Raw genomic sequence first — 15793 nt, forward strand, 5'->3', positions numbered from 1 at the left:
ACGAGGAACAGGCCCTGTTTGAACTTTCAGGCAATGGACAACGTCTTTTTCCGCAATAACACGACGCATATCAAGCAATTTCATGGATAGTGTCAGATATCCTCTGAATGATATCCTTGCTGGAAGGGAAAAAAAAATTTCCTTCAATATCCCTCTTACAGATCATAACAAATCGAACCATTATATGCAAAATACCATCATATACTGTCTCCACACATGGTATTCAGCAAGGAAATGTCTCAATACCGATCATGAATTCCCAAAAAGAAGACTGGAGTTCACCTCCCCTACCAGTTTTCCATTGAAACGACTAGATATATCCACCGTATCTTCCGTCCTACTTCTAGGGAGGGGGGGAAAAATATCCACATTTCGTAAATTCCCCTTCGTCTACATTGATTTCGAAGGCGCAAATCTCTCGCTCAGGGAGAGAGCTGATCGAGAATATTCAGAAACGGACGGATTCAGAGAAATCCCGAATCGAATTCATTCATCCTCGAGAAATCGGTAACAAAAGTACAAAAAAAAAAAAGGACGGGATGAATCGAAGGTAAGGGACAAGGAAAAAAAAGAAATCGATATTTGTGAAGTGTTGATAAAAAGGGGGAACAAAGGGAAAGAGCAAGGAAAAAAGTAAAAAAATCGCTCAATTTTCGAATTTATCGATTTCCGTCGGTTGGGGGAAGGACTGAAATCGTTATCTCCCCACTCCACCTTTTTTTTTTAGGATCGGTTGAAATTCGATAGCCAGCCCGAGAGGTTGAATCCAACCCTATGCAAACAAACTTTGACTATACATTCATATGCAAGTCAAATTTGCGCCCGCTTTACCTCTGTAACAACCCCCCCCCCCCGGATGCTCTAAGGTTTTCAGATATTCGAGTATAAAGGGAGAGGGGGGAAAAGTTCCAAAGTTTCTTCGCAACAAAATCTAACATTAATGACTAGGAGGGAAGGGGAAAAAAAACCACAATTTCCAATAAATAACGGAGCGATTTATAAATATTTCCGGAGCGAAATTGTATACGCCTCTCGTTGAGAATAAATATGGCGTTGAATATGTCGGTAGATAACGCCATTAATTTTAAGGTAATGTTACTAAACATCTTTTGAAGGATCGAATTCGCATTCTCCTACTCCAGTTTTCAAAGGACAGTCAAAGGTGACACCGGAATTTGAGGACCCCCATCGGTCAAAATGCCAAAACGACGAAGGGCACCCTGGGCGATGCCACAGTCACACGCTACATTTTCGTTAATCTCTGCGTTCTGAAAGATATCCCACCTTAACCTCTCTTACGGATATACGTGGGTTTTCACGAAGGATATTTTTTTGAAAAGCATTGCCTACACTAGCGATTCCCAGTAATCACCGTGAGCTCGATCAGAGGTTTACACACGATCGCATCAAACCAGTGACGTTCTATAGAGCACCCCCAGTACTACGACCGGTTGTTGAATGCTCTGTCGGAGAGCCCCCTATCCAACATAGTATAGTTACACAGCATTTCTGAGATGCAGAAGCATCATTCGTATCGGGGGGAGGGGGGGGGGGCCCAGCAAAATCTGAAACCATATCGAGAACTTGCGCCTTCCGGGGTAACACGGCAGTCGAGTCCACACTAGTTATGGCCCAATTCGTTCCAAGGTTGGTCATGGACTAGTAGTGTCCGCTCCACCATTAGCAATGATCATCAAATGTTGGAAGTTTAAGTTACCACACACCCACTCCAGTCATATCACCATACGACAATTTCCAACCAGTGAAGTTGGGTGGGAAATAAAGGTGCCATCTATCTGTGGTCACCCCAGGCTCAGTAGGTAAAGAACTTGTTCGATGTTCTTCCTCCGAATTCGAACCCGTGGACCTTGACGGTAACCTTCGTGGTGGAAGACGAGCATATTACCACTGCACCATTTGGGCGCCAATATTGGAGGCTGGAAGGTATTGGAAAGCTGGTGGAAGAGAACGACAAGGACCTTCCAGCCTAAGTCAAAAAAGAGCCTCCTTCCTTCCCATCTTAAAATTATTATGGCTACAAGTTGGTCCAAGAACACCAGTCACAATAGGCAATGGCATAATAAATTGTTCTGGAGGGAAATATTCGCCGCATTTTTCAAGTTTTATAAACGAGCTTTCATCAAAATTTTAGTGTAATGAAAGCTTTAGGAGAATATCTTATCAACCTGGGCTACCGCGCCCAACATACAAAATGTCAACTGGCGTGTGAAAACAATAAGTTATAAAGTCGAAAGGAGATTAGCCCCACGAAAAATCATGAAAATTCAATTTCAAAATTAATAAATCCTAAACCGTCGTTGTGGACCTTCACCAGTTGGTTGATCACTCAAGTAACCAGTATTTTAAAAGTTTGGGCACACCTAAGATAGACCAATGCTGAGAGTAGCCAAGCAAACTAGATTGAAAAATATAAAATATTTTTTATACAAATTTTGTGATAATAAAATATTTTATCTCCTCCAACCTTTTTCTAGTCGCGAGCACTGCCTGTACCCATCATCAAAAGAGCACCCTCACGGCAAGTTTGACATACGATGCATGAGATCACGATGTTTTCAATCATTAAATGTAGCCGGTACAAAGTGTTTAATTGGAACGTTGATCAAGTGCTCGCGAGCACGAAATTGGGCAAGATCACCGAGCACACCGTGGTGCTCGCGAGCAACGGGTCAAAGATGCATGTCGTAGAACTTCGCAAAAAAAAAAAAGGTCTAGATAAGATTTAAAAAAATCCAAACAAATCCCTTCCGAGAACAGGATATATTGGTACAAGAGTTAACGGATAAAACGACGAAGGGACAAAAATAAGATGCGGCGAATATAAAAACAGTTTATCCAAGGAACAAAGAGGTTGGGGGGAGGGAAGAGATAACGAGAGAAGTAGGGGAGTTTTTCCCCCTCAAAAAAAAATCCTAGTCAGTGACCGAGATCAAAACTATAAATAGTGTCTTTTCAAGCTTGAAGAAAGAAAAGAAATTGAATAGGAAGAAGTTATAAAGAGAAGAGACGCGCATCAAAGTGAAGTAACACTCCGTAACGAGAAATCTAAAAATATTTCTTTTTGGTATTACCATAGTCCGGACGAAACGGCTCTAAATTACCCTGATGTAATACATTTCCAGCAGCTGTGCGCGCTGACAGCGAAAACAAAAAGTACAATTTAAATGACAGCGAAAGAGCTCATACGGTTATTGGGGGGAATTTATTTTTCACACGCAATTTAAACATTATTACAAAAAGAACTCTAGTTAAAATGAAAAAAAGGCCAACGAAGGTTTCAGCTGGTCGATTATCCGGACAAGGAAAAAGATTCCAACTTTTTGAATAACCAGCAGGGAAAGAGCCGATTGAAAAAAAACCTCACTTGTCCTAAATATGTCTTCCCACTCGGTACGCTGCGACCAGTTTCTCTGAGCCAAGGTGAAATTGTTATTTCAAGGGAGAAAAATTATTTTTTAAAAGAAAAACATCGTGCATAATAGGAAGAGAAAAAAAATTCGGCACCAAAACAAGCCCATTATAAAAACACGCAACGAGATTCGTTCAAGGGCGGATTTTGAGTGATTCACGGCGAATTTACACAAGTGGCTCTCGATGATTTTTGAGTATTTAAATCTATTAATTTCCTTCATCACGTCAATCATAGATCAGGACTGGACAAATCCCACGCGTCAGGTCACCATGGCGACTACAAAATTGGTATTGGCGACTAAAATTTCCTTTGTGCAGTTACTAAACTGCAGGCCGAAAGCAGCACAAAATGTTTGGAATTCATAGCAGCATATCTGCCAACATGAAAGAGGATCAATATGCCCTGAGCCCTGAAAAAGTAAAAAAACATTTTGTACCTTTTTCTTTGAGTAAAAATTTTGTCCCTAAATTCTTTTCAGAGATTTGTCCAGCCCGGCACTATATAATAATTAATACCCTAGGAGTATATGGTGGCGCACTCGTCCGGTTTGCAAGAGGATCTCTGTTCGATTCCCGGCGGAGGCCTGATGACTTCTTTCAGAGTTCCCCTTAGCATAATATCTAGAAAAGGTCTGTTTCCTTGATGTATTGGGCTGAGAAAAAGCTCTCACAAAAATGGCAAAGTCATGAATAGCATCCAGAAGTGTTTCCCAAAGTATGAAATATCGCCCCCTGGTGGGTGATAGAATTGTCTAGGGGGCGATAGAAGCTATGGGTACGCTTGAGTTGGGGGGGGGGGGGGAGATAAGGGAAAATTTCTGAATGGGGCGATGGAACAAAGTTTGGGGAAACTGATCTATAATTTAAAAAACTCTTTGTAATGCTTGATATACTACAGCTGTAAAAATCTGTCAGATCGACATTGCAACTAGAAAATATGTATTGGCACCTACAAGCTTTCTATGCAAAATTTCTGAAGTCCCCTTTCCATGAAGTTCCAGAAAAGTCGAAAAACATTTAGGAACATTTTTTCTGCAAAAAAAAACATGCTTAGCTCCTAACAAATTTGGCTTATCGCCTAATTTTTTTGGCTTGTTAAGCCCTGTGCTTCACAAACTGATATGCAACTAAAAAAAAATCCATCGATAAAAATATTGCACTGTATTTTTTTTTATTTGTTAGAATGAACACCTTTCCATAAAGCTGTCAGGAGGCATTGCAACTCCTCTGAGTAAACAAGGTTTCCTTTGCATGAAATGAGTTTTAAAATAAAACTCTGGAAGGTAAGTTTACAACCAAACTGTATAATGTCCATTGAATTTTTACACTATCAATCTTTCACTGGGCTACAACACATGGAAAAAACAAGAACTTGACAAATCCAGTCACCAGGGATACCATAACTGAAAATTATTGGCACCTAAAACTTGTGATTACTTAACTGGATTCAGCAAACAAAATTTTTGTTAGCATGTGCAAAAGCTTTTATGTTGGCGTGTATAAAAAAAACAATGCTTTTCCATAACGCATAAGCCAAGTCCTGGTAAAAGTTTAGGGGAGGATTTGGGACAGAAAATTTAGGTCTTTCTCAAGGAAGGGGGAAATGAGTTCCAAGAAATTTGGCTGATGGCAAATCCAGAAAAAAAATTAGGCAAAAAGCTCAGGAAAAAAAATGATATTTATTGCTAAGAGCCAGTTAGTTTCTAAAAATCTTTGACAAACCAATATTCGAAAGACTATTGAAAAGCAGTTTATCAAAATTGTAATATAGGTGTGCTTGGCCCAAAACAATGTTTTGCATTGTTCTACAATCAGCCTTCAGCTGACTGAAAATGTTCTGCGGTAAAAATATAAATCGCTACAATATCAATTTCACTGTAATATCAATCAACGACGCTATAATATCGATTTCGATTCTTAGATCATGATTTATAATTATTCCGTTGATTTATACTCCTGTAATTGGACTTGTTATTCTGTTATACAAATTTATAAAGACATATATACATATACATATTTAATAAAATTCCAGATGCACCCATCTTTCGGGAACACTTCGATATCTCCTTGAGATGGGAAGCGGCGTGTGTCCGGTCCTTCAATGTTCAATGTAAAAATATAAAATTGTTGTCAACATCTTTCACTTAATTAACATTCTTTCCACGATTATTCTGCAGTAGCACTGATTGTCTGCAACATATGTTGCAATATTTGGCATATTCTGCTTTGGGAATGCTTTTATATTTTTAAAAATTTACTACTTTCATTTAAATACTAACTGCTTAGCAAATAACTAATTAGCTAAAATATTTTTTACACTGAGATGATTCAAACAATATTCACCCACACAATATTCACCAGACTGGACAACCTTGAAAACAAAACAAGCTTCCAATGGTGCAGGAAAAAAAAGGAATCTTTGTTAATTACTAAATGATTAAATCTGGTTTTCATAAAGTAGGCCATACTGCTACATGGGAGGTGCTGGAATGGTCCAGCGTAGGACAATGAAAATTTGCTTCAGAGAAAGGAGGGACAGTAGATCCAATAAGTTCAGAAAAATCTGGTTCAAACTGAGACAGCCTAGCTAAAATAAGTCATTAGGGGCCTACATTGAATTTATGTGAATTCAAGCCTACTTGCTTTGTTGTGTATTCTTGTTGATAGCTATACGTTTAGTTAAATGGCCATCACCCTCACATCCTGGAGCAGGGCCCCTTGTCCCGGACCTTTGACTGGTCCCCCCCCCCCAGCCTTTTCACAGGGCCCCTCTACAGTTAATTTATAGCGTAGAAAAACAAAATTATGACAACCGTCCCAGGCCCTGTCAGCCCCATCCTTGTAGGAGCCATGAAGATGGCACATATTGATCGGTTATTTGAGAATATTTTCCAAAATTGGTTTTCATAAGTTGCAAATTATGTTCCATAAGCATATTCAGTATTAGCCGGTATTAACTACAAAAGTTTTTCCGAATTTGTCAAGCCCTGCCTCATAGTAAAACCTAGTTGTTGTAGCAAACCTCAAAAAACTGAAAATTATTCAACTCCGCATGCCCTAAAGCAAAATGTTTTGCATTGTTCTGCAACGAATCCTCGACTGATTGGAAATATGTGGTAAAAACTCCTAAAATTGCATGTTCTCTTAAGCAGCGAGCACGCTAGTATGATGCAGCATGCAACCATTCTATGCCAAGTTACATACTGTAACATGCAATGTGCACCCTGCCTAAGAGAACATACGTGACACAACCAAACTTTTAATTATATCCACATGCACCTAAAGCAGAATATGCAGAAATCTACAACGTACATCACAGAACAATCAATGCTACTACAGAACTATGAGAGAATTTTAAGGAAAGAGCAGAAAACACTATTATGGGAATTTTTATCCTAGAATCTTTCCCAGTCAGCCGAGGGTTTGTTGCAGAGCAATGCAAAGCATTCTGCATTGGGGGGCATGCATTACAGCACAGTTCGATTGCATATATAGGATATCTTGTATTGTTATACAATAATCATTTTCTACAAAGCTATTATGAGAAAGGCCAGAATCAGTTTCAAGCAAATTTATCACACAGCCACAAAATACAGTGATACCTTGACTTCCTAATTTTTAATGAATATTTTTTTTTCTGACATTGCTACCGAATACCAATTCAGCTAACATTTTTGATGATATTTCTTTCAGAATATTTCTCGCACATGCTAACTTAAGTCTAATTGTGAGCCAAATTTTCACATCAATCATCAGAATTACTGTCATTCGGAATATATCTTCTAACTCGCGTCCAACTCAGCATCTTTTTTCAGATGTACTTTCAGTTCTCTTTCTGAAAAAGTTTCTGAACTATTTCATGTAAAATGAAAGATTTAGCTAATAGAAAATACATTGGGGAAAAAGGGAGCCGATGTTGGCAGAGCACATGCTCTTTCAATGCTCTTAGCATCAAACTAAAAAAAGTCTGAACGTTATAAGCGATTATCTTTTCCATCGGAATATATATCAGACAAATGTGAGTGGACCTAATCAGAAATGAATGGGACATCTATGAACTTGACTGGGTTGAGTAAGCACCAGTTTATCAGACTGAAGCTAATGGCTATCTACATAATGTAAAATCTTCAGTATCTCATCTTACTTTAAATTCGCCTTTATACAATTTCGAAGCTGTTCATTTTAACATTGTCTTTTTTTCGTCTTTTTTATAACTCAACTTTGATGTTTTAAAAAACTTATTGATAAATTTTGGGCAGTAGAGCCTACCTAGAGAGAACGAATTAAACGACTTTCCATAGAAACTATAAGAAAGCGTTTCTGCTAATGAACGGGATTTCAACATTAGTCATTAGCCGAGATCATAGAGGGAGTGACGGTTAATGACAAACACTTCCTCAATTTAAAGGTAATTAAAATATTTATTATGCAACTGAAGATGCAGAACCTACAACAGGATGATACGAGTGGATTGCAGCTTAGCTTAAATGGCAAAATGCAAGTGACCTTCCAATGCACAGTCATGCTGCTCCTTTCCTTTGACGTGGGCTGCCATCCAGCGGCTCCACCACATGCTTGCCATTAACTGTCCCACTCTTTACACACCGTACCTACAACTTAGAGATAGAATGCTGTAATTTTAAATCATTTTTGAAGCCTCAAGTGGATTGGATTGGACTGATTCCCAACAGTGAAGTAAGTTACGAAGTAATTATCAGTGTTACAAGGTTCCCGAGCGAGAGAAGAATAAAACTGAACAAAAAAATCCATGATAATCTAAAATAGGTGCCTTAGAAAAATTTTAAAAATATATTTTTTGCCCCACCCTCCTGTAATTAAAAAAAAAAAAAATCAAGATAAATATGACTCTCGCTCGTAGAGTAATTATTTCAAAGCATGCACTGCCAGGTTAATTTGTTTTTCACTGTATTAGAAAAAAAAAAAGACATCGTAAGATGGTGAGAGATTATGCTACTTGGCATGAGAATGTGCTATCCCTGGATTCAGCAAACAAGTGCCCTTTAATGGCTTGTTATTAAAGCTATTAGTTTCCCCTTTTAGCAGGGGGTAAAGGTATGTTCTTAAAACTAATAGCTTTCATAACAAGCCAGTAGAGGGCACTTGTTTGCTGAATCCCAGAGTGGACCATTCTCGTCTAACAAATGGCATTATTTCAACTCCATTTTTAGAGCAACTCTTAAGACACCCATTCCTTGGAAAATTATAAGGATTGATTGATAGAACTATCGACTTACCTGCCTTCCAGCCAAAGTATACACTTTACGAACAGCACCAGTGTCTAGTTTTATAGTGTTAGTGATATCGTTTAAAACTTGCTCAAAGGAATATGCGGTTTTTTTATTAAGCAACATCCGTATTGCTTTCCTAGGCTTAATGCCATTTCTAATGATTGTTACCAATTTCGGTTTCACAAAGTCTCTGGACTCGTATTTGACACCTTCCACAGACTCCCATCGTAAGATGCTGTCCTCGTTTTTACGCGTGACACTCCACTGCCGTTTCTCGTTCTTCCCATAATCAAGTTTCACAAAATGATCTGTAGAAGAGCAAACGTACTTCCCTCCTTCAACCAACAGATCAACTGAAGAAATCTTCTCTTTGCCATCTATGGAAAATATATATCGCACGCCCTTCGGTAGACTTATTTTATCGACCAACGCGCGTGTCAAATCCTCGAGTAAAGCATCAAAAGAACGAATCTTCTCACTGGATAATACGTACAGTAATCCTTTGTGAAAACGATCACCATTTCTGTAAAATCTTATCTTTTTAGCTTTCTTCTCTTGAATCAAGCGCTTGAGACTGGGTCTCGCGAAACTCTGGTTGCTTTGTGTAGGACTTGAGCGACCGTTCCGGGAAAGATTTCGTTCCTCCGAACTACTATTACTGGCAAAGGAGTTGGAGAAATGTTCATCACTCGTACTGTCAGCAGCCATTGTTCGATCCTAAAATAAAAAAATGAATTTTTTATTATAATTAGTCTCATAGGCTTTAGTTTTATTTCAAATGGTCTTCCATTTGAAAAATTCTCCCACAAGGAACAGGCAGACCAACAACACGATACTGACATAACAAAAATTCAAGCATTTCCCAGCCCCAGCTTTATTTCAGAAAATGGAAGACAATACACCACGAACACGAAACAATCGGAACTCGACAACAGATATGTTAGGGCCAGTGCTGCAACTAAATACTTTTTCAGCCAGGGCAAGAACACATTTTAACGACCATATGTAATGAAGCTGTTAAAGGGCGAGCTCCGTACCCTCCCTTCTATCCAGTACCTGGGGCACTAGACCTGCCTGCTCCCCCCCCCCCAGTTGCGGCCCTGGTTAGGACCACACATACACTCAGAATATACATTCCAGCATGTGCTGGTTCATTAGAAATTCTGCAGAGGAATGTGTACGAGACGCACGTATGGTTAAGTAGTATAATAGTCTCATCTGCTGAACATAAAATCTGCTTCATAAACACTAAAGTTCTGTGAAAGCTACATGGAGATACTTGACATGAATATACAGTTGAACACTGATTTTATGCCGCCATCCGTCCGCAAAAAACTTTGCGCGCTATAACAAATTTGCCAAAAGCATAATTTGACCTTTCCTTTCAAGTAAAATTTTTTTGCACCTAAAAAGTTATTTTTGTCTAGTCTTATATGGAATACTCATGGTGCTAAGCAGGTTGGCGCTCGACAACAGGATTTGACTATATTCACCATACAAAAAGTGCACCACAAAACAAAGCCGGACCGATCCTAAGCGTCTGTGGCTGACTTCTTAGAATTCACCACCCCTCCCCCGAGATTGTTTTGCAGCAGTCTTGAATGTGTTCCACAACATATGTTGCCCCATTTCCCTAAAAACCCTCGTACGAGAATATTTCAAACCAATTGGTAATATGGAGGTTCCAATGAGTAGCAATAACTCAAGACCCTCTCCATCATCGCTCTGCTAATTCAACAAGCAGTAGTACAAATACCATGGCTAGGTAAGTTGAGTAATTTTGGTTCACCTAACGCCTGCCTACAAGAGAGGGGAAAAACAAACATAACTAGGTTCCCTCAGGACCTACCCAAACAACAAATAAAAAGTTCCCTCTAATAATCTATATATATAATTGATTTCTTGTGTGTGTTTGTATGTTCTCTATATAAATCTACAATTTTAGATCGATTGTCACCACACAAATTTTACATATATATTTAATGGCAGGCCCATAGCCAGAAATTGTTTTCGGGAGACCACTTTCATTTGAGGGTTGGCCAAAGTAATAGAATAGATTTGGCCATATTTTTTTCTTTTCTCGATCATTTTCTCCCTTTTCAGGGGGACCAGACCACAAGTTCCCCCGCCTTGCCTAATAGGACCCGACTTGAATGATAGGCTACTCTAAAAGTATGTCAGAGCTGGGTAAAAAACTGTCAGGCAACAATGGTTTTTGGACTGCAACAATCACTTTCAGAATGTTTACTTTGATTACTGATTCCTTAGCAATGCGTTCCAGACATGTATATGCCTTTACAATGGTTTGTCCCTCCTTTAATAATACAGTATTATGCATGATAGTTTATATGACTTTGAAATGGTTTGTCACTTTTTCAATCCTCCGAGTTATAGGGTTTTTTTAATAGACATCAGAATCATCACTTTGCAGGTAAGGCAAAGGATGATTCCCCATAGAAATCTATTAAAATTGCCAATTTTACTGTAGAAATGTGGAAATTTTAATGGGATATTCCGCCACATCAATAATTTTGAAAATTGTATTGAATTCTCAACTTTTGAAATATTGAGTTGGCTTAGAGATACGAAGCCCAGAAAATTAAATATGAAGTAATTAGCTGGACCTACTTTTGAATTGGATATCCATACAATAACATGGATTTCAATTTTTTATTTATATCTTCTCAAGCGTGAAAATTAATGTCTCCATATTGTCTTTTAATATTCAACTGCATGAATTCATATAGTTTCGGATGTTTTAAAATTAATAGATAACTTGAAATTCAAGGGGGATGGGATGAAATCCAAATACCTAGCGCCCCCTTCAAAAAAGAAAAATATATATGCATTTCTACGTTTCTTTAAATCTAGATTTGTTTCTTTCACGAGTAGTGCAGAAAGTTGCCATGTTTAACTTGGACATGGTTTGTACGTCCCTCAAAGAATGCATGTTCTCATCCAAAAAGCCTCATTGAAGAGAACCCGGGCAGCGCCGGGTATTGTAGCTAGTCCATAATAAAGTATTAGAATGCTTATTATGAGTAAAATTAAATTTAAAAAAATGATTAAATATAAATAAGTGAAAGCTACATATATACAGTAGAATTTCCTGACTAGTACGCTCGAAATACCGAAAAGCTGATGGAGTATTTTTTTTAATTTGGAAAAAGGACAATCAGGGCCAATACGGTGACTAGCCACCAAGTAACAAAAGTTGTGCAAAAAGTTTATCATGATTTTGTACAACATTTATGCCAGAAAAACAGTCTAGATTTTCAAAACAGGCAACCCTAGTTCTTATGACACTTGATTTAATCTAAAAATATATCAACATTTACAGCAGTATCATGAATTTTTGCAATTGTGGTCAAAAAGAACTATGGTAGTTTTCTTTCAGTGCTAAAAGAAACATTTGAGTCTCATCTTAACAGTCACAACGAATGTGAGATGAGCACAAATATATCAAGGTCAGACGTAAACTTTACAGGAGCTGCATGAAACAGCCACATGCCCACCCCCCCCCCTGCCACTAGTGTCAAATATATTTTGTTGATTTGTTAGGGTGCCCATGTATAACACTTTGATCTTAGCCAAAAAGTTGAGAAGCGACTGTAGATGACAGTGCACAGAAACTGGCTTCATATTAGGCTAACACATACATGCACAGCTTCCAGCATGGCAGAGGTCTTCTTCGACCCACATGCTAAAATCTCTTCATTGGGCCGTGAACTGGTTAGTAAATTTCAACTACAGTTAAAACCTTGATGCCATGCATACCAAGAAAAAAAAATTTTGTTAGAGGGATTAGTGTTATATTGAGAAGCAGTAGTTTAACATTTAGCAGCAGTTCATTTTAACAAAATTAGGTTTGAAGAAAGCAGGCTGCATCAAACCTGCATCATCTTTGGGGGAAAGCCATATTTGGTCAAAGGGCCTTTATGTGATTTATCATATGACTTAGAGGGTGGATTGCAATCCCCCAAAGCAGAATGTTTAGTACTGTTCTGCGACGAGCCCTCAGCTGACTGGAAATGTTCTGCGATAAAAAATCCCCATACATGCAAGTTTTTTTACACTTTTTTTTTAAATTCTTCCAAATTGTTCTGCGACGTACGTCGCAGATTTCGGCACATTCTGCTTTGGGGGTTGCAATGAATTTATCAAACATAAATTTTGTGTTCATAGCCTTCAAATAACATTGAAATTAACAAATTGATTATAATAAAGGTATTTTCTTCCGAAATTTCATTCAAAAAAAATAAATTTTTGATCGTCACTGGGAAACCCTCCTTGTGTAAGTCTGATCCCACTAATATACATTAGGATTCAGAGGGACAAAGCTGATGACGAAATTTTGTTGACAAAGGGGGGGGGGAGAAAGAGGGTCAAAAATGGCTAAAAATTTGCTTAAGTAATACTTGAACCCCCTTACAGAACTACAACTTATGGTAAACACAAAACTGCCAAAGGACCCCTCTCCCATCACTAGGGTCAAAGATATTATATCAATTAGTTTAAATCTGTGTTTAAATTTGGATAATTGAGGATCCACATATCTTTGACCCTAGTCATGGGGGAGGGAACCCTACAGCTGTTTTCATACAGCCCCCCTCCTTAAATGTAGAGCACCATGGGAGCCTCTGGGCAAGTAATGTTTGGTGCCGAGGGGACCATATCTGGCTGCGAAATTACAAACTTGCTTTTGTATTCACTCATAATCCCACGAGATTGCGGAAGCCCTCTGCACCCAAGGTCCCAACCCTTGGACCGTATCATGGCCCCCACAAGGGCAGGGCTGACAGAGCTCTAGCCTTGGACGATTCTTTCTCACTAAATTCACAAACGAGGGGGAGCCCCGGCTGTAGAATTTGTGGGGCTACTACTAGATGTTTGGTCACCCGGGGCAAGTGAGCAATTCAGCACCCCCCCCCCCTTGTAATGTTAAGAGGTTTGAGAATAAAATTTACGCCCCCCCCCCTCTGGTCCAGCGCCCGGGGCACGAGACCCACCTGCTTCCCTCCCCCCCCCCCCAGTTGCGGCCCGGGTCGGACCAACGTTTTAAGACGGGCAAAGGCATGTATGGGACACCAAATAAATTTCAACTAAATCACTTAAAAAAAAAGGAGAAATGTTTGACTCATTCCAGCAAAACAAAGAGTCATAAAGCATGAGTCACAACAAATGATTAGTACCGTATAAACGGACCGGAGGTTAGAATTAACAGCTTATGGTAAGCTTATTTCGTTCGTGCACAATTATTTTTCATTATTATTGAATAAAATTTATATATAATTTCGAAGGAATATAATGTGTTATTATTACCTTTTTCATACCCGGCTTTGTAAGCACTGGACCGTCATAACATTGAAAATGTAATAAACGTTGTATTCCCGCCTCGGTTATGACTCACGAAACAAAAAAATAAAATAAAACTGACGTTACAACAGGGAAATGAATTGAAAAAGAAATGCAGCGGCGGTTGTTGTTCAGCTCGAACCTACGGCAAGAGAAGAGGGAACTGAACCCATGACGAGGCGATGCGATGCGCCACCGGAGGAGGGAAAACGTGAACTGACGAGGGAAAGGGGAAGAAAACAAAAAGAGAAACATGCGAAATACTGCCAAGTGTCGCCAGTTGGAAACACGCCAAAATTCAAACCCCCACCAGGCAACAAATCGAGACGCGAATGACGCGCGCGCGAGTCAGTACAGCAACAGCACGATATTCAAAAAAGCAGACGGTCGTCAACGGACAGCGCAAATCGAGACGCTTGGCTGATCGCGTGCGCGCGAGGATGATGATTGACGCCTGACGCTGCTGCAGTTACTCGTGCCCTCACGTGCGCGATTCTTCGCATTTGGTAGGTGTTTTCATGGCGCCCCACCATGGGCGAAGATGCAGGCATGGCCCCCACATCCTGAAGCAGGGCCTTCCGACCAGACTTTAACGGGCCCCTTTATGATGAATTTATAGTTGAAAAAACAAAGAATATGATGAAAATCATCCCGGGCCCCAGGGCTGGACCCTTGTCAGCCCACCCCTTGTGGGGGCCATGGATACAGCCCCCCCCCCCCCCAGCGTCAAAGGTGAAGTTGACTGATTTGTACCGTTGTAGGCCGGTTGCTCTCTGTGGCGAGACTTTTAATGGGATCTGCTTGCATTTGCGCCTGAAAGTTTAGAATCACAGAAAACCAACTTCGGCCGACCACCACTTTGACGGCGGTGGGGTTTGAACCCAGGTCCTCGCGATTACGAATTGATCGACCACCACAGCGGCACACAAATTTCACTGCCCTTATCACGTTCTAGTCGAATTTTTCGGACCACCCATTCGTCTAATATGCCACCCTGATGCATAATGGTGTGTATGCTTGACACACACACACCCCCGCCCCCAGCTTCAAATCCCTCATTTCATCACTCACATGCTCTAGGCAGAGCCACCACTTGGGGGGTAGCAGGCGAGTCTGATGACTGATGATTCGGACGCCGGAGAGAGAGGGGGGGATGCGAATTTCACCTTTTTATCTATCCTTAAAAGGTCGCCAAAATTCGTACTTGCCTGGCTGACCAAGCATCTAGTTGCGGTAATTTCTGTAGGTCCCTCTTTAGGTCGCTCACATGCGTGCAAACTCTCTTGGTCATTCTTTAGGTCTCTCATTGACCTCGTCCTTTGCTATCTAGGTCACTCGCACGGAGAGCCGCAACTATAGGGGGAAAAAAAAAAAAGCGCCAGCCAAAATCCTCTTCCCTTCACGGACAAATTATCTAGTTGCTGCCCCATACTAGTTATTGCTCATACGCTTACAAATTCTTTAGGTCACCCACTTCGACATGGTTCCTCACTCAGTAGATCACTTTTGTATCACTCATATGCGTGCAAACTCTTTAGGATCTGGTCTTAGGATCATCTCCAGGCCACTCTTTTGGTCATTCACATGTTTGCACATACTCTGTCACTCTTTTGTTCATTCACATGTTTGCACATACTCTGTCACTCTTTTGTCAATTCGCATTGCTTGCAAACTTTCTAGGTAGCTCTTTTAGTCATTTACCGACATGGTCTCTCACTCTGTAGGACACTCGTTTGGTTACTCACTCACGTAGGCCC

General features: G+C 39.9%; 1 protein-coding gene across 2 annotated transcripts in view; it reads right to left on the minus strand.

Annotated features, from left to right (window-relative positions):
• LOC149069926 (serine/threonine-protein kinase DCLK1) overlaps positions 1–14257 on the minus strand; it is a 108846-nt gene extending 94589 nt beyond the window's left edge. The window contains exons 1-2 of one of the 2 annotated variants that reach the window (XM_089250204.1): positions 14004–14252; positions 8688–9398 (exon numbers count right to left, since the gene is read on the minus strand). In XM_089250204.1, coding sequence (XP_089106330.1) covers positions 8688–9398; positions 14004–14012 — 720 coding nt within the window. In that variant the 5' untranslated portion in view covers positions 14013–14252. Of the gene's footprint in view, positions 1–8687; positions 9399–14003 lie in introns of both variants that reach the window. The other variant, XM_089250205.1, reaches the window with a different exon arrangement.
• Between the last annotated feature and the right edge of the window lie 1536 nt (positions 14258–15793).

Source organism: Pholcus phalangioides, unplaced genomic scaffold, assembly GCF_987345545.1.
Source record: "Pholcus phalangioides strain wild (caught in Gottingen) unplaced genomic scaffold, Ppha-v1.0 ptg000022l_1, whole genome shotgun sequence".
In the NCBI taxonomy this organism is placed as follows: Eukaryota; Metazoa; Arthropoda; class Arachnida; order Araneae; family Pholcidae; genus Pholcus; species Pholcus phalangioides.